At 31.4% G+C, this 17,995-nt stretch overlaps 4 protein-coding genes across 7 annotated transcripts in view; all 4 read right to left on the bottom strand.

The window, feature by feature from the left end:
- The window catches only part of LOC108751384 (glutamine--fructose-6-phosphate aminotransferase [isomerizing] 2-like), a 16,400-nt gene extending 7,785 nt beyond the window's left edge, over positions 1-8,615 (bottom strand). For all 4 annotated transcript variants that reach the window (XM_018491526.1, XM_018491529.1, XM_018491528.1 and 1 more), the window contains exons 1-2: positions 8,230-8,615; positions 272-379 (exon numbers count right to left, since the gene is read on the bottom strand). In XM_018491526.1, the coding sequence (XP_018347028.1) occupies positions 272-379; positions 8,230-8,236 (115 nt within the window). In that variant the 5' untranslated portion in view covers positions 8,237-8,615. The remainder of the gene's footprint in view (positions 1-271; positions 380-8,229) is intronic.
- A 2,219-nt stretch (positions 8,616-10,834) lies between these two features.
- Positions 10,835-12,382, bottom strand: LOC108751321. Its single transcript, XM_018491422.1, has 4 exons — positions 12,335-12,382; positions 11,814-12,008; positions 11,271-11,444; positions 10,835-11,183 (listed from the first exon to the last, which is right to left on the bottom strand). The coding sequence occupies exons 1-4, from the start codon at positions 12,380-12,382 to the stop codon at positions 10,893-10,895; spliced, it is 708 nt and encodes a 235-aa protein (XP_018346924.1). The 3' UTR covers positions 10,835-10,892.
- Positions 12,383-12,923: 541 nt separating this feature from the next.
- Positions 12,924-14,642, bottom strand: LOC108751391. Its single transcript, XM_018491539.1, has 4 exons — positions 14,547-14,642; positions 14,036-14,251; positions 13,362-13,535; positions 12,924-13,254 (listed from the first exon to the last, which is right to left on the bottom strand). The coding sequence occupies exons 1-4, from the start codon at positions 14,598-14,600 to the stop codon at positions 12,943-12,945; spliced, it is 756 nt and encodes a 251-aa protein (XP_018347041.1). The 5' UTR covers positions 14,601-14,642; the 3' UTR covers positions 12,924-12,942.
- A 676-nt stretch (positions 14,643-15,318) lies between these two features.
- Positions 15,319-16,838, bottom strand: LOC108751322. The gene is made up of 4 exons (XM_018491423.1): positions 16,794-16,838; positions 16,348-16,557; positions 15,818-15,991; positions 15,319-15,714 (listed from the first exon to the last, which is right to left on the bottom strand). Exons 1-4 carry the CDS (start codon positions 16,836-16,838, stop codon positions 15,379-15,381), a joined length of 765 nt encoding a protein of 254 aa, XP_018346925.1. The 3' UTR covers positions 15,319-15,378.
- Between the last annotated feature and the right edge of the window lie 1,157 nt (positions 16,839-17,995).

The raw sequence follows: 17,995 nt of genomic DNA on the forward strand, positions 1-17,995 counted from the left end.
ATATAGATATAATATATAGGGCTATAATATACCTATGTATAAGAGAGTTTGAATAAAATCACTTTTTAAATACGACAGACGTTCTATAAATTTTCTTTTTTCGTAAACATCCTGCATTTTTCTATAAGGTACAGTCTATCAAAGTGAATAGTTTTCGTTGCTGCTTTATTTTTTCTTCGTTTTTTTATCCTGAAATACCTAAGCTTTCGTAAATGCACGTTATCTTTTACGAAAGAGGAAAGAGATTTCGAGATTAGATATATTGACTTACCTGCAGAATCATATCCGCGATATTCTAATCTCTTTAGGCCAACAACCAACAGTTCCAAGATCTCCTTTCTGCTCTTCGGCGTCAAGTAATTTAGATAAGCAAAAATTCCTGGGGATTTAAAAATATAATTACTACTTGGCTCGATCACATTACGATGAAAAAACATATAACCATACTAAAAGATACCATTGATAATAAGAAATGTTAAAGTCCATCTTCCGTTATTGCTAGAATAAATCATTCATTATTAATCAATAATCTTCATGTATAGTGTCTAACGTATTGGATAATCATAAAATTGCGTGTTTTATTTAATTAGTATAATTAGACGTAATTAATAGTATTCATGTGATAAAATTTTTCTTAAAATTTATAATTTGATTTTTTTCTTCAATGTAGGTATCACTATATCTATCTTTCTCCCTTCTCTTGCTTCTCCCCACCCCCCTCTCCCTTTCTCTCTCTCTCTCTCTCTCTCTCAGAGCATATTTCTTCATTGTGCAATTTTTCTGTATCCTTGCACGGTTCAATTGCTTCAACAAAAAATAACATGCATATACTTGATACATTTAACTTTGATTTATTGATTATAATCACACATACATTTCTTATTACATTAACCTCTATATATTTTTTACTTTTTCTTTTTCCAAATGACCGAGTTTCTCTTCCCACAATCTCTCATAGATGTGACCTTCGGAATTGAGAGATGCTGGTCAGTGAAATTAAGAGATAGACCATCGTCTAAATGTCGCGCGAATGTTTTTGGTTTAATATTTCTTTATTTATTTTTGCAGAATCTATTTTAAAATACAATAAATTTATTTCTGCTTTTCTCTAAAGTATAGTCGATCAGTCAAAGAAAATCAAAGACATTCATAATAGGTAACAATAAATGATTTCTTACTTTCATTGATTTCTGTATTGCCTCTTGATCCCGAAGGTCGTATTCGCGAGAGAATGCGGAAAAAATTGATCTGTCCAAGAACAAAAAGATCGTGGAGAAATATCACGGTAAAACTTTTCATATTTTGTTTTTAATTTTTTTATTAACATGCTGGTTCGTAGAGAGACTGGATACGCAAAAACATATACGTCATATAAGTCCACTTAAAGAGTGCTGAATCACAAATATGGAAAACCTAATTTCCTTTGTTCTTCTTCAATTTCAAAGAACAATTTTGTTTATTTTTTTATATTAAAAAAAATTTTCAAAAATTGCATTCTCGTTGCATTAACGCATTAATATTACAATTGGAAAATAATAATATTAAAGAAAATCTTGCAAAAATTAATATTATATTACATTATACACTGGAAAAATCATTCTGGTCTCATTGCATTAAGTGGAATTCTAATAAATATCTATTTAATTAGAGAAATTATAGAAAAATATAAATCAGACTTATCAAATATTCGAGATAATCAGAAATTCAATTACGAGTCAAAATTTGTTTTGTTTGTACTCCTTGCTGGTATCAAAACATTTTCTCACTGTAATCATATGAAATAATTATTAACGTACAAATATGATATATTGTTAGTATAAACTTTATATAAAATATAAAGTTGACAATTTATATGAAAATAGAAACAAGATTAAATTTAATGTTCAAAATAAAAAAATATTAAACGTATGCCATTGGCGGATGTCCATCAACGATGTCGAACGATGGGACGTTACAAAAATGCAAAAAGCTGATATCCGTGAACGTTTGCGACGGAAGGCCGGAGATCCCGGTTGGCCTAATGACGAGAGAGAACAGGTAATTCAAGACACACGCACGCTGGTGAAAGGGAAAGTTTATGTGCGTAAGGCTAAACGAGAGATTCAGACACATCGCAGTTATCGTTATCACGGACTGTGTCTTTATGTACATCGTCGAAATCTGAATGAGAATAGAAATTGTGTTTATCTAAACCAGAGGTTTTCGTATACGAATTAGAAATTGAAACTTACAAATTGCCGTTCTAATAATCTTAATCGAATAATAATAACAATAAAATATTTAGCAAAACTGTTGTAGTTGGAAATGAAAGTTGAAATTTCTCAAATCTTTTCAGCTTATAATTTAGTATTTATTATATATATAGATCAAACACTAGTATGCTCTGCAATTAGACTGTGCAATATGATCAGAATATATCGATTTGAGCGAGTTATTCTTTCTAAGAAACTATTTTACTATCGTTTCAATGTACATAGATAGATATCCGATAGCACTGTCAATGTACGAGTATACTATAACAATGCATAACTTTCCAATGCTAATCAGATGAAATTACATACATTTCAAGTGCAATTGGACAGAATAAAGTATAAACAAGAACGTATTTTTAAAAAATTTTAATAATTTAAATGTCCTCTCTCGTATAATAAATTTTATAATAAAATTTGATATTCACACATATTTACAAAAAATTAATATTTTTACATATATACAAAACTTATTTTATTTCCAGATAAAATTACTGATTCGTAACTGAGAATAAAGTGCGATATAGATTTTAGCGTATATAGATAAGAAAGATTTAGTATTCATTTTAGACGCACTTAATTATCCTACTTTTATTTGGATTGATTTTACTTCGGAAGTTTCCTAAATATTTTTGTAACTCTTTCTCTCCTTAGATAAACGCGATTTTATTGATTGCGATAATGATAATAGTCATAACCAAATAATTTATTACATCTGTTTATTTATTAAACTTTAAAGAATCGTCATCTTTCAAAAACGTAATTGATTCGGAAATAAAACTATCAATTCAACAGAAGGTGTTTGCGTCATCAGTAATAAAAATGCAAATGAAACGTTATTATACTATAAGTACGCAAATAAACATCGATATGTATCGTAATCGTCTATAATCATGCGTAAAAGTAAGATAGCAATAAAAATAGTTAAACATTAATATTTAGCGCTTATCGAGTATTACTCTTTTACAATTTCATTATCTTAGTGATAAGAATTAAAATATTTTGTATCTCGCAATATTAAGTAAAAAGCAAAATATCTACGTTTTAGACATGCTATTCTCTGAAAAATATCCATTATACATATCCTACTACAAAACTTTATATCGTTATGAGATAGAAAAAATCTCTCTCTCTCTCTCTCTCTCTCTCTCTCTCTAAACTCTCTCTCTCTCTCTCTCTCTCTCTCTCGATCTCTGAGAAAGACTGTACTATCAACTTTAGTAAGTCTTGAAGGGATACTCTAATCGTACTGAACGATAAGAGAGTTTTCCTACAGTGATTGATACGAATATCCAGATAGAAGAAATCGTAAGAATTTATTAACAATTTTTCTTCCTTTTACATTTACGGAAATTAGCTATTGAAGCGATTAGATTATCAGATGATAAACAATCTAATGATAAAGAAGCTCTTATCGAACAACGCGGCATAATTAAGAATTGCCGGACGTATCTGAAAGGAGCGATATTCAAAAAACTTTTATCATTGTGTTCTATCGAAACAATGTCATATATCATTGTCATGCTACAGAATTAACTACATTGATAGAGATAATTTTCTGAGAAGGAATATAGCCCTCTCTCTCTCTCTCTCTCTCTCTCTCTCTCTCTCTCTCTCTCTCTCTCTCTAAAAAAACCCTCTCTCTCTCTCTCTCTCTCTCTCTCTCTCTCTCTCTCTCTCTCTCGGACAGTATTCTTTCTGAGCAATTCCCTTGTTAGAATATCCCTTCCATATCATATTGTCAATAACTTTTTTTTTTTGCATCATCGTCATATGTAATTACAATTCGTTATCATATCGTGGTTAGAAAAACAGTACAAGTGCATTTTCAAAACTGTGCCATTACTACAATACTTTTTAGGCATAAAAGAAAACATATTATTCTATTCTGTTTTAAACGAACAGATAATCAAACATATAATGCGAGCACAAAATTCGAATGAGGCATAAATTCAGACTTATTTCGATATCTTATTCCGTAAGGCATGATGAAAAATAGGTATGAGAAGTGATATAAAAAATTTTCCAATTATTTCTTTGAGAACATTCGCTTCGGTAAGATCGTTTGTCTAATGTGAAAAATGTCAAAACTTTATTGCGATGCAAAGGCAATTAAAATACAGCCGACATACATGAACGAAACCGCGGTTGAACGACCAGAAGGTAGTCGATGGATAATCGCGATAGTATCATCTAGCACGAAGAACTTGGCCTTCCGACCTACTGACCACGATATTCGTATGAACCTCACGGCGATCACACAGCAAACTTAATTGACGAGCAACTAACACGCACGCTGCTCCTTTACATTTTTTTTTCTTCTTATACGAGTATAGGTATCCCTATTGAAGTTCCTATTGAATCCACAGTTTACTTCCTTTTTCTTTAATTATCTTTAGATAGTGACAAGCAATTCAAAGTTTGCGCGTTTATACAATATAAAATATAATAAATATACTTATTTGTATACAAATTATATAATTATAAGGATATATTTATATAAGATCATATACATATGTATAGTAAAATACAGGAAGGATATTTCATGCTACATTAGACTAAAGTATTGAATATAACACTGGAACGATGTAAAATCGAGTACTCACAACATGTGTTTAATAATAATTGAAACGTCCCAGTACTTTAGACACTTTTCGCTCGAATACTTCGTAAATGAATTTATTCGTAGCAATCAAACCTCGAGAAGCAAACGAAATAGCGGGGACAACCGGGGAGAAAGGAGCCGAAGGTGGATATCTCTGTCGCGTCTAAATGTCATATGTAACTGTCCTGTGCTATGTTGCTGCACCCTCTCGCCTCAGGTTCGCACACTTCGAAAAAGAGACTTTCACTCGACTGAATCGAGCGTCGTCAATCGCTTCGTATCAGATCAGAAATTACATATCACTAAAAAGCCATTATATGCTGTGGCACAAGAATAGTTGCATGCAAAAACATGCTCGAATCATTTTCTTATCGAAGTTGATTTTTCATCTGAAAATTTGTACAGTAAAATACAGTCACAGTAAAATACAATATAATCGGTAAATTCTCTGGTCAAATTATGCAAGTGTTTCGAATTTCAAATTTAAGGAATAAGCTTTAAATTAATCGCGCCCGTATGTTTTCTGGCGCATTTGTACTCCAAGATATATAAAATAATTTAAATAATCTTTTGGAAAATAAATAATTCTTTAAAAAAATGAAATGAATTTTTTTAATCTAAAAATCGATAATAACAGATTCAATAAGCACATTCGTAATTGCCACAGACATTTTCATTAAAACTTGGGTTCTCAGCGGAAGAAGATGCAATCCAACATGACTTGTTATGCATATGGATATTTAACGCTGTCTGGTAAATACGAAACACAATCTATGAATAGGTCAACGCACGAGGAAGTAATGTCTCGTACATTCCACGGGAAAAACGTATGGCATGCCATAACATACCTGTAAGAACGTACACCAAGGCATCACCGACGTGACATTTCCGATGTCCACTTCATCGTTATATGTATGTATATTCATCATTCCAATTAATTATTACTTGAAAAGTAATTTATAATTAAGTCAGCTACGCGACTTTTTAGGTATTACTTTTTTAATAAAAGTAAAAATTACTAAATTACTAAATTACTAAATTATAATATTAAGTTACTAGATTACTAAATTACTAAATTATTTAAATGATTAAATTACTTCTTTAATATTTTTCCGTCTAAATATTAGAATTTAGTATAGAATTTAGTCCATAAAAATACTAGAATTTTAGGGTAAAAAGCTCGGAAATTAATGATTTTTTTTTCTTTTACTTTGACAGTCTTTTACTCGGATATTTTTTTTAGGTCATTTAGATCTGTTGCTTGAAATCCCCCAAAATTTTTGCACTTAAAGTGATATTATTAGAAAAATAGATTCGGGCGTTGAAATTAGAGAAGATTAGACACAGAGATGCTGAATGCAAAGAGCAACGCAAACAGACCTATTAACCTATTAATCAATCTCATCCATCTCATCAAGAATTGCAACAGCCAATAATATTTCCGCTTCGATATAAAATTATAAAGACAAAAGTATTGAAAAGTATCAAAATAACAAGAAAAATAAATTCTATTTCTTCTTTTACATATTTAACATGAATTCTAAGGTTTTTCATGAATTTTATGTAATTTGATCAAAAATACCATTTTTTACTTGATACTTTTTTTCCGAAGTCAAACCGTTTTTTTACATCTCTAATCATACCGGTAAGATTAATATCCATTAAGCAATTTCTCTTGTCACGATATTTAATTAAAAAAAAAAAAGACTTGTTGATTATATCAGTAACATAATCGAAAACGTGACTCTCTCGCGAGACTTGCGCAAATCCTTTCATAATCCCGTAATGAATTTTCGAGCCACCGCGACGCGGTGTGCTTTCATTGAAAGATGTTACACCATCTAAAATGATCGCACCGAAATCTCGAATGAAAATCACATAAGTCGTCATAAAGATTCGTAAAATTCTTCCAAAGCGAAAACTGTCGCAAGAATCATAAATTTCCATTATTACATTACGTTATTCAAATCGTTATTCAATCTAATTTTATGGGCGACATTATCGAAATTGTTTATGTGTAAGCAGTATATTTTGCTGTAAATTAGTGATATGTCATACTTTGTCATTATCAACTATAAAAGTAACGAATTATATTAAAAATGGTTTGTACGTGTATGTATGTATGTATATATATTTATATATATACGTACAAAAAATTACAACAAAATTTTTATATAAAGGTGATATAGCTCTTTGAAATGTGCAACTCTATTAAAATACATATAACTTACTACTTTCATTAATAATCAACTGACATTTTGTCTAAAATTAGAACACACATATCGCTCGATGTTTAGAAGCTCAATGACAAGCTTTCTTACAGTGACACGTGTACGTGTTTGTTCAATTTCATATTTATGGTACCGAACGTATTACGTTTTTTTTTTGTTACAATACGTTCTTTTATTGTTTTTCAAAAACAGGTGACGAGCATTTTTCGAAATAACGCATAAAAAATAAAGAATAGCTACATAGTTAATGCTACATATTCATCTATAGCGTGATACCCAATGATTACTGATTTGAAAATCAATATGTATATTCAAATCCAAATGGAAACGATTAACAAAATTTATTCCAAATAATATGTAGACTGTATATTTAAATATATATTCAGAGTTTGATTGATCTTGGTAATAAAACATACGTAATTAGAAAGAAATGCATATCCAAATATGTATACGCATGTATAATTAGAGATAAAATATTGAAATACAAAATAAATAATAATTAAAATATTAAAATATTCAGTGCAGTATTCATCATTCAAATATCCATTTATTATTCTCGTCAAAATATACTCACTTACGATACTAAATGATAACAAAATTAAAAATATATTTTACATTGAATGATAAGTAAGATTTCAATTTATCGCCTCTCTCGGAGTACTAATGTGCTAAAATCAACAGCATTTCATAAGGAAGCAAAAAAATAATAATGTATCGTTAATGACTATTTAATTCGTCTGCTAATTTTTACATTTATTTTTGACACAAGAAATAAAAAAAGATAAATCATTATTTTTCATATACATATATATATATATATAATTCCGTTTGTTGGTATCTCGTTATGTCTATGGACAATTCGATGATTGCATACCGGCGCGATATGTGGAAACCAGTGTCTCGATATGCACCCGCTGGGCGTAATCTCGCCTCTCAAATTTCACATGGTCGTTTTCTGAATACGATAATCAAATTGTCGCGATGACGGCACTTGCGGGACACATGAATAAATAAATAAATCGAATTTACTACACATCGACCGCGTCAAGCCGGCACGGTACGGCACGGCACGGCGCGGCCGGAGAAAGCGACAGCTACGGCGACGACGACGGTGCTTAAAATTTTGCTACATGTATGTACTTACCGCACATGTTATCAAAGTAGCTCGCCCGCCACGTATGTAGAGACACGAGCAGAAGGCAGCCGGAAATACGGAGAAACGGAGGATTAAAAAAATTGATAGAGAAGTTCTAACGGACTGTCACTCTTGCTAGATATATTCGCGAATACGTACGATACGCACTGCTCCGAAATACAATCTGAGCCGTTCGACAGCGTGCTCTCGGTTCTTATGACGTATGAACGGCAATCGCGTGCGCGCGCGAGCGTGAATGTGCACGTGTGAAAGCAGCAACCCAGCAGCAACGGGCAGCTGTCAACGTCAGCGGTCGCGCGCACGAACGCACATGTGTAGTCGTATACACGTTGAACGTAGCTGCGAGAGGCGAGAATCCGCGAGAGTGCGAGCTACGACTCTGCAAACCGGCGCAGCGCGGCGCGGCGCGGCGCGACGCGAGCGACCAAGCCGACCGAGCCGCCCTGTTTATCGATCGGCTCGCCGATCGGTTTACCGATCACGGGCACGAGTAACCGCACGAGCACGAGGCGCTATATAGTATAAAATATTATTCGTCTTCCTGTCACTCGATCAGCCATTCGCAGCTGCGCTGACTGCGATTGAAGATGCGAATTGCGATATGCGTGCTCGCGACGAGTAAAGATCGAAGACTTGCTCGCTTCGGTTGAATCCGCTGAAATTCGGTTATTATCGTGTTGCATTTGTTTAATAGCGATGCAGAGCACGCTACTTGACAGAGATGGCTTGGTTGGTCGGTAAAGCAGAATACAAATTCAATTGCGCCATGGATATGATCACCGACGAGGTACTATTAAAGACCGACATTCTTACGGGAGTTCGCATCCTTGTGAATATTGTAAGTAATTAAGAGTTACAAACTGATAATATTGTACTAATTTTATGATTTGTTAGTTTAGTACACGTATTGATGCATTTAGAACTCAGTAATACTCGATTTTTCTTTAAAACTGTAATTTCAGTGTTATCGTCAAAGTTTTGATTATTAACAGAGATGATAACAGAGAAAAAAATTGTAATTTTTCTGCAATACATAGGATATTACTGCTTTACAAGTATGCCTATTTATTTATGGAACATTTATGTAATAAAAAATCATGAATTCAATAATGTATGAGCCAAATGGAACATTTATGTTAATAGCGAGAGCTAATAAATAGAGAGAGCTATACTGCATACACATGAGTAAATTTCCATCCGTAGGTAATTGAGATGGATTCAAAATATTTTCGTGACACCGTCAAAAAATCGTCTGTACATCTTGAAGACACCAAAAATATGATATTGAGAAAATTTTTTATTTATCATAATTTAATTGCTTATATGTGCTCCTTGGAATCAAACAAGATTCTCTGTAATACTTTCTCGTATTATCAAAAACAGTGGAGATATTTTAAATGATCAAGTTGAAGGAAACACACACCTCTGTATTATAAAGTTATTACAAACTAATAATCGCTTATTGCGATACAACGGAAACATCATAATTGTAAGATACAAATGATCGAGTTGTGTGTATGCGTAAAGGATCTAAAAAATTTGCGATAACTTGATTATATATTACGTGAAGAAAAGTATAATCTAATTAGTATTTCGTCAAATCATTTAATGTGATACCGTAATTGTATCGTGATACATCGAAAAAAATATTTGAAATGAATATTTTATAATTTCCTTAATATTTCTTATCACTAATGTGCTGACAAAAGGCAAGAGATAAAAAGTAGTTTTTACTAGCATGGTTTTTTTTTACATAATTGCTTGTGAAGTACGTTTTTCTGACGTTTTTCTAACATTATTTATCGATTTTTATTGCTCTCTTTAATAATTTATAATTCATTAAAGAGAATTCATAATATGTTACACATTCTTTAAATATAAAGACAAACATGCAAACATTTTTTTTAACTATGAAACAATTTGGAAACATAGAAACAATTTTTTTGTATGATGTTATCAAAATAATTGATAGCAGCTGTAAAAACTTTTATATCAACATAATTACGTCTAATTTTATCGATCCAATTATCCTTCTATCGAAATTTTATGTCAAAGAACTTTTCAATTTTGTCTCATTTATTTTTATTAGAAATGAGATTGATGAGACATTCACGAAATATCGATGATTTATGATTTCTAGATTAAACAGATGCATTATATTTTACCATTATGACATCCCAGACGTGAATTTTAAGCCAGACAGATGTTTCAGATTATACGTACGTACTCACATATGTATACGGTCTAAAATAAGATTCTTATAATTACATATCTTTTCATAAAACATTTATGACATAATGTTCTACGAAATGTGCAATATTGTTTACAAAAGGTTCTTTTCGGAAACGCATGATTACATATACCAACAAGTAATTCTTGTTTTGCAATTATTTTTATTCATGTCACATTCTACAAAAAAAAAAAGAGAGGACTGTCCTTCAAAGATAATTATAAAATTTCGAAACATAATATCGTGAACTTTACTTACATTAACTTATCTAAATCTATTGAACTAATCTATTATCGAAACGTAACTACAAAACTGTTTTAATCAAATCAACAATGCCTTGATGATTTTTCTTGCGTGATTAATTTCATAATAGCAATAAATTGTATCAATGCAATACAATTAAAAGATAAATGTTTCTTCTCTACACATTATTGAGGCATCTAGTAGCAGTTGATCTAACAACTTCTAAGCGCGTGATCGAGAAAACCTTATTCAGACAATCAGTACTCTGCTGATTGACAATTTTAGACGCACTTTTCGCGGTAGATCCAGCAGAACTGGCATCCCTCTTTAAATTTTGTACGCCAATCTTACTTATTCCATGCTGATCGATAATACAATTATGCAATTTTATAATGTCGATAAGTCGCGAATATTTATTGTAGCAATCCGGAAAGATGGTATCCAATTCATTTATTAGCTCGTGTCCGGTCTGTAAGATCGAGATCAAATACGAGTTTAAATAGATAATCACTCAATCGAAAATATAGATGATATGTAGATGATTGTAAGAACCTACCGTGATAAGCTGATCGTTGAAACTAAGATTATTGTTGATAGAATGTGTGGCGTTTTCTCGACATTGTTGAGCATCGATATATGCTGCGTTGTAAATATTCTTAAGAATATTAAGAGCGGCATCATAGCATGGTTCAGCATTCCTACCTCTCGCCTTGGCATCTTCCACCTCTTTCTAACGATAAAGAAGGCAACAATAATTAAGCTAAAAATGCATTACATTTTTATTTATATCACTTTATCAAATGTTGTGTTTTGCCATTTTATCAAAACCTGTCGCGAAAACTGATAAATATATATTGTGATTGATGGATTCGAAATGTTGTTTAATTGTTTAGTAGATTCATATAGCTTTCAATTTAAGCGTGCTTCTGATTTATAAAAAAAGTAATTAATAGTTTTTAATGTTTTCAATACAACTGCAGCATATATAAAAAAATTGATTTGGTATAGATATCTACATGAATATACTTTAAATATTTTTGAAAATCTGTCAAACTCATACATCTTTATTGATTATAAACCATTGCGAATAACTACTTACTCGTATCGTATTGAGTACTGAATTGGCGTAGTTATTGTACTCTTCTAATGATTGTAATAATTTCTTTCCGACTGTCAGTTCTACGTCTTTCTGAGTGTTTTCACGGATATGTTTGAGTTGCCGTATGGTACTTTCCACTTCCATTTTCGTCTTCTGTACTCGACGGAATAAAATGTCCAAAGTAGTTGCATCGGCCTAAGGTAAAAAAATAACAATAATATTAAAGAATGCTTTGTTTTGAATAAACATATTTTTTGTATTATTTAATTAATACATATAAATTTAATTAAAATGACTTATTATATCGATAAAAGATGACATAAAGGAAATTTATATAAAAAATTTATAATAAAATTAATTTTTCTCTTTGGCAGACATTGATTTTAGCAATTTTCTTTTTACAACATAATCTTAATGTTAATGTAATCTTAAACTTTAAATCAATGTTCTGCGAAAACAAGAAGAAAATAATAAATATTTATTATAAATTATATTTTTCAAAGGAGAGAAAATAGACTCACAATACAGCAAAGTACAGCCAAAAAGCATAATGCTATGGCGCTTCTCATTCTTGCTTGTTACCTTCACTCGAGAATTGTTCAATTGTCACCAAAAATAAACTAACTGACACAATCGATATTAATTTTACTCTTTTATATATTTGACGTCTTAATAAAACATGGGATCTTAATGGAGTATCATTATCTTAATGGAATATTATAATACTACTTTTATTTCGATAAGTTATTAGATTTTATCCGAGAGATAAAACGTAGTATATAATCCACATAACGATAAGACGCGAGTTATTGTAAATAATTTTGAGAATTTATTGAAATATTAATTACGAACAAGGAAAAGTACCACCGACAAATAACACTTGTTAATAATTTTTTAATTATTTTTATTTCTTTTAAATATATTATACGTACATAAAAAATATCTTTAAAAATATATTGTATAAAGCATTAATATATAATCCAAAGCATTGCTTCGATACACGCATAATCATACACAGAGCATATCTTTGTCAAATTGATTGTATTGATTTCTTAAGATACATTGCTTTCTCTTTACAATTAGTATAATTTTGAATGTAAATTATAATCGAAAAATGCATTAGACTGTTTTAAGCGATTAAACTCTTCTCGTTTTTATTTACGACGTTTCGAATGCATCTAGAATTAGACATCTTTGCGCCCTGACTTTCGAAGCGCGCTAACAAGTAAGCGTTGCTCAAACATTGAGTGGCCTGCACAACGACGTAGTTGGACGCTGGCAATGCGTTGTACTCGATGTATTTGGCGTCCTGCTCATACTCCCTCACGAAGTTATTGATTTTTCCGAACTCGTGAAGGAAGCAACTATGCATTTTAGTAGTATCGTCATCATAGCAGTTCAGGAAGATGTCATTCAATTCTTTTATCAACTCGTATCCAAGCTGTCGAGAAAATTGACACGATTAAATTCAATCCATAGTAATTACATTACAGGTTGAAAAAAAAAATGATGATTTGATAATATAAAATAATAACAATGAGAACCTACCGACTTGAGGTTATCGAGAAATCTAAGGCTGTTTTCAATAGACTCTTCAGCTGATTCTTGACATTTTGTAGCAGATTGATGCGCTATGTTGCCATGCTCGTTTATGGCCCAGGAATTAGTATCGTAACAATATTGTACATCTACACCTCTAACTTTAGCGTTATTTACTTCCCTCTAAAATGCAAAGTTAATGACTTGTAATAATCATTCGACAGATTTGCAAATTTTGTGACAAATTTCGCTCAATTTTGAATTATAAAAATGAAGATCCCGCGCAATATCGTTATTCTGTTTTGAAAAAACGATCGGCTCTAACACTATATATCCCAAGTAAGCAGTAACATAACATCTCTCAATGTATAATAATAATTCAACAATTACTGTTATATACAATTATTGTTATATATGTTGTATCATATTTAAATATTGTTGAGTATAAAATTATAATATTAATGTTATATTACTATTGATTATTTACTGGGTCATTTTTAGTGACACGATACAGTATTTTGCGACATAATATTTTCACAGTTATATTATATTAAAACTAAAAATATTTATTCGTATATCTGTAATAACTGTAGTTAATAACTGTAATTAATTACGGACAAACTGAACAAAATAAACGTGCAAGTGAGCATTTCGATTGTAAATTGATTCGCATTATTACTCACACGCATCGAATCGAGCAATAGATTAACGTAATCTCTGTAATTATTCGTTTGTTGATTCCATCTTTTCGTAACTGTCAACATAGCATCCTCTTGAGTGTCAGACTGGACACGTTCAATTCGGTGTACAATACGCTCCACATTCAATCTCGCATTTTTTATTTTTATAAAATGTTCATCTTCCAAATAGTCTAAATTTATTGGAGTGGCAGCATAAACCTAAATACGAAAAATAAACGCTATACTTATATTCACGATATTTAAAGAAAGTGTTACTTTGAGCAATCATACATTCTTGCAATCTCGCCGATTGACTTAAGTTTAGTCAATGAAATTGTAAAATAATAAAAACGTAGTTTTAATCAATTAAAGAAGAAAACTATTCAAAATTTTAACAAATATTTATTTTACTAAAAATGATATTATATATTAATTAAACGGTTATCTATTATATACAAACTTTCATTCTATCTTTTTCACAATCTTTCCTCGTAAAGAAAAGATAAGAACTCACCGTACTTACGATACAAAATATAGCCGAAAAGCACAATGCTATAGCGATTCTCATGCTTGCTTATTGGTATCACTTGGGAGTGACTCTGTTGATATGCGAATTCGAATAACTGATAAGTATTACATTAATTGCGTCTTTTTATATAATAAGATGTGATAAAAAAAAACATTTGGACAAACTTTGAGAGGTGGTAGGGAAAGAGAGGAGAATTAACAAGATAAGCCATTTCTTAATTATCAATGTCGAAGAATGTCTGATCTTGAAGATCTCTTGAAGATATCAAGTAAAAAATGAAGATATCTTTGTTATTCACGCTTTTCTCATTAAATATAATAACCTTGTTTGAACTTTTGGAAGTCTAATTATAGAGTTTACTTAAATATTACATAATGTTCCTTCTTTAATCCCGAAGATAACATTTTAATAAAGGATTGCCGAATCAATGAGAGAATTAGTGCTAATTATTATTACTTCGATATAAATCGAATGATAAAATAATCAGATTTCGTAAAACTGATAGCGCGTGTTAAAATTCATTTGTATAAAGATAAGATTGTATAATGCAGCTTATCGGATTTAGTTTTGGAATCTTACGCGAAACGATGCGAAACTTACGCCCGGTGAAAAGGTCAATTACAAGCATATAAGGAATTGCGTGAATAAGTAATTCTCTTTTGGAGATATTTTTATTTTATTCATATATATATTACATATGTGGAGTTATACACTCTTAACATCGTGATGTTCTTTTCTCTCGAAATGGTAATCTTGATTCGTTTTAGAATTACTTTCAACAAAAAAGAATGGACATCAACTTAGTAGATTTAAAATATTATTTTTTTGTGGTAGGTTTCTGTGTCGTCGTAGCTATTGTCGTAGTTGGCGTGGTGATTGTTTCAATACATTGAGTAATTCTCATTCTAATCGCCGCCCCTTCCGTATATGTAAGGGAATAAGCGTTTTTGACACAGTTGGTGGCTTGCGTAACGACATTCTTGGACACGGGTGTAATGGTCAGCTCTGCAGTAATGCTGTCGCTCTCCAAGGTCTTCAAGGAGCTTTCTGCTTTCGTCAGTTCACTGATAATGCAGCTACGCATTCTGTAATCGTCGCTGTCGTGACAATTCAAGAAGATGCTATCCGACTGCAACGACAACGAGTCTCCGGTCTGGGGAAAAATTAACGATTCGAATTTTGTTAGAATTTCATTAATTCTAATTAAGATAAATTGATCGCGATCTATAATACGTAATTATCGCGACAAAACTTACTGAAATGAGATTATCGATAAAACCAAGATTGTTATGGATGGAATCTTCAGCGGAGCCTATGCATGCATTAGCCTCCTTATATGCTATCTGCTCATTATTTTCGACACCTTGGGTGGCCTCGGCGAGGCATGAGGTCGCGTCTTTGCCCGCCGCCTTGGCAGCATTTACTTCAGTCTAAAAATAAATAAATTCTTATCTATAACACATATAAATGAATTACAATAGGGGTTTATAATATTTTATCAAATATCAAAGTCATCAAATGATTATCATGCACGGAATTTTACGTGTATCTTTAATCTTTTATATAATCGGTTTTAAGATTCGCACAGATTAATGTACCAATGAAACAATTTTTTAATCTTAATTAAAAAATATAATATAATTTATATAAATATATATTAAGTGCTTAGCTAATGTACGAATTATATTTTGAAGATTTAGTGACAATTTGTACAGATTTGTGAATAAATGGAGAAAATTATACAGCATCTTGTACTCACAGATCATTTTTAATTATTTATACTTACGCGTATCCCAGAAAGTAATAAAGTTTTATATTCTCTATGACTGTCTTGTTCTTCACTCCATTTTACGGTAATTTTTTGAAGGGTATCTTCCTCGGTCTGGGTACGAAGTAGCTCAAGTTGACGTATAGCAGTCTCAATATTCCATTTCAGTTCCCTCGTTCGAATCCTCAGAATTTCCAAATCAGCAGACTCTGCTGGATAAGCCTCGACCTAAAGTTGTGAGGATAAGGAGTAAAAAAATAATAAGTCACACGCATCGTATTTCGATTGCGATTATATATTCATGCCACATTGGCCATTTCTCTTTGTTTAATAATGATTTATTTTACTAAATCTTACTATATGTTTCGAATTAACTTGATGCACAAATAAAATTCAAAACTGTGATGCATCTACTCCGTTCAAACATTTTTCTATTGAAAATTATTTCTCAACAAGAAACTTACGGTATAAAGTACAGCCAAAAAGGACAATGCGATGGTGATCTTCATGATTATTTAACGATATCACTAAGATGTCGTTTGCAGCAAAAATCGACTGACAAGCAATATTAATTGCGCCGTTTTATATATGCACAACATCTCGAAATATAAATGATTATTTCGATAACGATCGTAGAGATAACGCGATTATAAATCTGTCTAAATAATTACGTAACAACAATATTCTCCCTCTTATCAGCCCTTATTCTTTTATTGTGATTTCATATCGAAGAAAGCCACTTTATTCTGTTTAACTTACATTCATTTAAGCTGCAAAAATTTCGCAAAACAATGATAATTCATAAGTTATATATTATTTTTGCTGTTACAACAACCTCCTTGAAACTTCAAGCAGATGTCACAAAAAGTGTGGACAAGTGTTTCTGTGACCGTTCTCTTTGCAAATGTTCAAACTTCATTTATCTTTTTCGCAGAAAATTTCTTATGTAATATTAATCCACTTGTAACAAGAAATTTTCTTTGTTAAAAGAAGATGCATGCTTTCATTAATAAAAGTTATTATATAACATCATATCTTATATCTATATGATTTGCAAAAAATTGACAAATTATTAAAAATTATTAGAGGTAAAATAATCATGTTTTGACGAACTGTCTGCAACATCACGTAAAAATTTTCTTTTAGATGAATGTGAATTAAAAAAAAAACTTGATCTACTCTTAGTGTGGTCATTTTTATGATATAAGATTATATAAAAGCAGATTATTTCATTAAATCCTAAACCAAAATGGTATTAAAAAGACATTCCACGTTGCATTGAGTTGCATTAGATGTAATTGATAGACTACATACATTTCTAAATATAATTCACAACAGATTTATTTGATTATATCATATATCGTAACACATACATATATGTATGTATATATATATATATATATATGTATATGTATATATATATATATGTGTGGATTCCGTGGCACGGAGTGGATATGGTTCTACGGATGGCTACTCAGACCGGGCGCACCCTCTCCCTCTTGCACGGCACACGCATACAATTACGTGCTTCTCTCACAGATCTGTGCTTCTCGCGCATCATACACCTACATACACCTACACACTCGTGACAAGCTCACGGGCAAGCAGCCCGGTCCAGCACGGGGTGCCCAATACCAATACCGGTACGGCGCGGCGTCGGCCCGAT

This window comes from Trachymyrmex septentrionalis, unplaced genomic scaffold (assembly GCF_001594115.1).
Source record: "Trachymyrmex septentrionalis isolate Tsep2-gDNA-1 unplaced genomic scaffold, Tsep1.0 scaffold44, whole genome shotgun sequence".
Lineage (NCBI taxonomy): Eukaryota > Metazoa > Arthropoda > Insecta > Hymenoptera > Formicidae > Trachymyrmex > Trachymyrmex septentrionalis.

What these genes read in the sequence shown, in the direction of transcription:
- LOC108751321 (XM_018491422.1), bottom strand. Translation starts at nt 12,382, where the DNA reads ATGAGAAGCGCCATAGCATTATGCTTTTTGGCTGTACTTTGCTGTATT. An exon ending in CAGTACTCAATACGATACGA is followed by an intron (nt 11,445 to 11,813) that starts GTAAGTAGTTAT and finishes CTTTATCGTTAG; the next exon opens with AAAGAGGTGGAAGATGCCAA. An exon ending in TCAACGATCAGCTTATCACG is followed by an intron (nt 11,184 to 11,270) that starts GTAGGTTCTTAC and finishes TCGATCTTACAG; the next exon opens with ACCGGACACGAGCTAATAAA.
- LOC108751391 (XM_018491539.1), bottom strand. Translation starts at nt 14,600, where the DNA reads ATGAGAATCGCTATAGCATTGTGCTTTTCGGCTATATTTTGTATCGTA. An exon ending in TATTTTGTATCGTAAGTACG is followed by an intron (nt 14,252 to 14,546) that starts GTGAGTTCTTAT and finishes TTTCGTATTTAG; the next exon opens with GTTTATGCTGCCACTCCAAT. An exon ending in TATTGCTCGATTCGATGCGT is followed by an intron (nt 13,536 to 14,035) that starts GTGAGTAATAAT and finishes TTTGCATTTTAG; the next exon opens with AGGGAAGTAAATAACGCTAA.
- LOC108751322 (XM_018491423.1), bottom strand. Translation starts at nt 16,838, where the DNA reads ATGAAGATCACCATCGCATTGTCCTTTTTGGCTGTACTTTATACC. An exon ending in TTTTGGCTGTACTTTATACC is followed by an intron (nt 16,558 to 16,793) that starts GTAAGTTTCTTG and finishes TCACAACTTTAG; the next exon opens with GTCGAGGCTTATCCAGCAGA. An exon ending in TATTACTTTCTGGGATACGC is followed by an intron (nt 15,992 to 16,347) that starts GTAAGTATAAAT and finishes ATTTATTTTTAG; the next exon opens with ACTGAAGTAAATGCTGCCAA.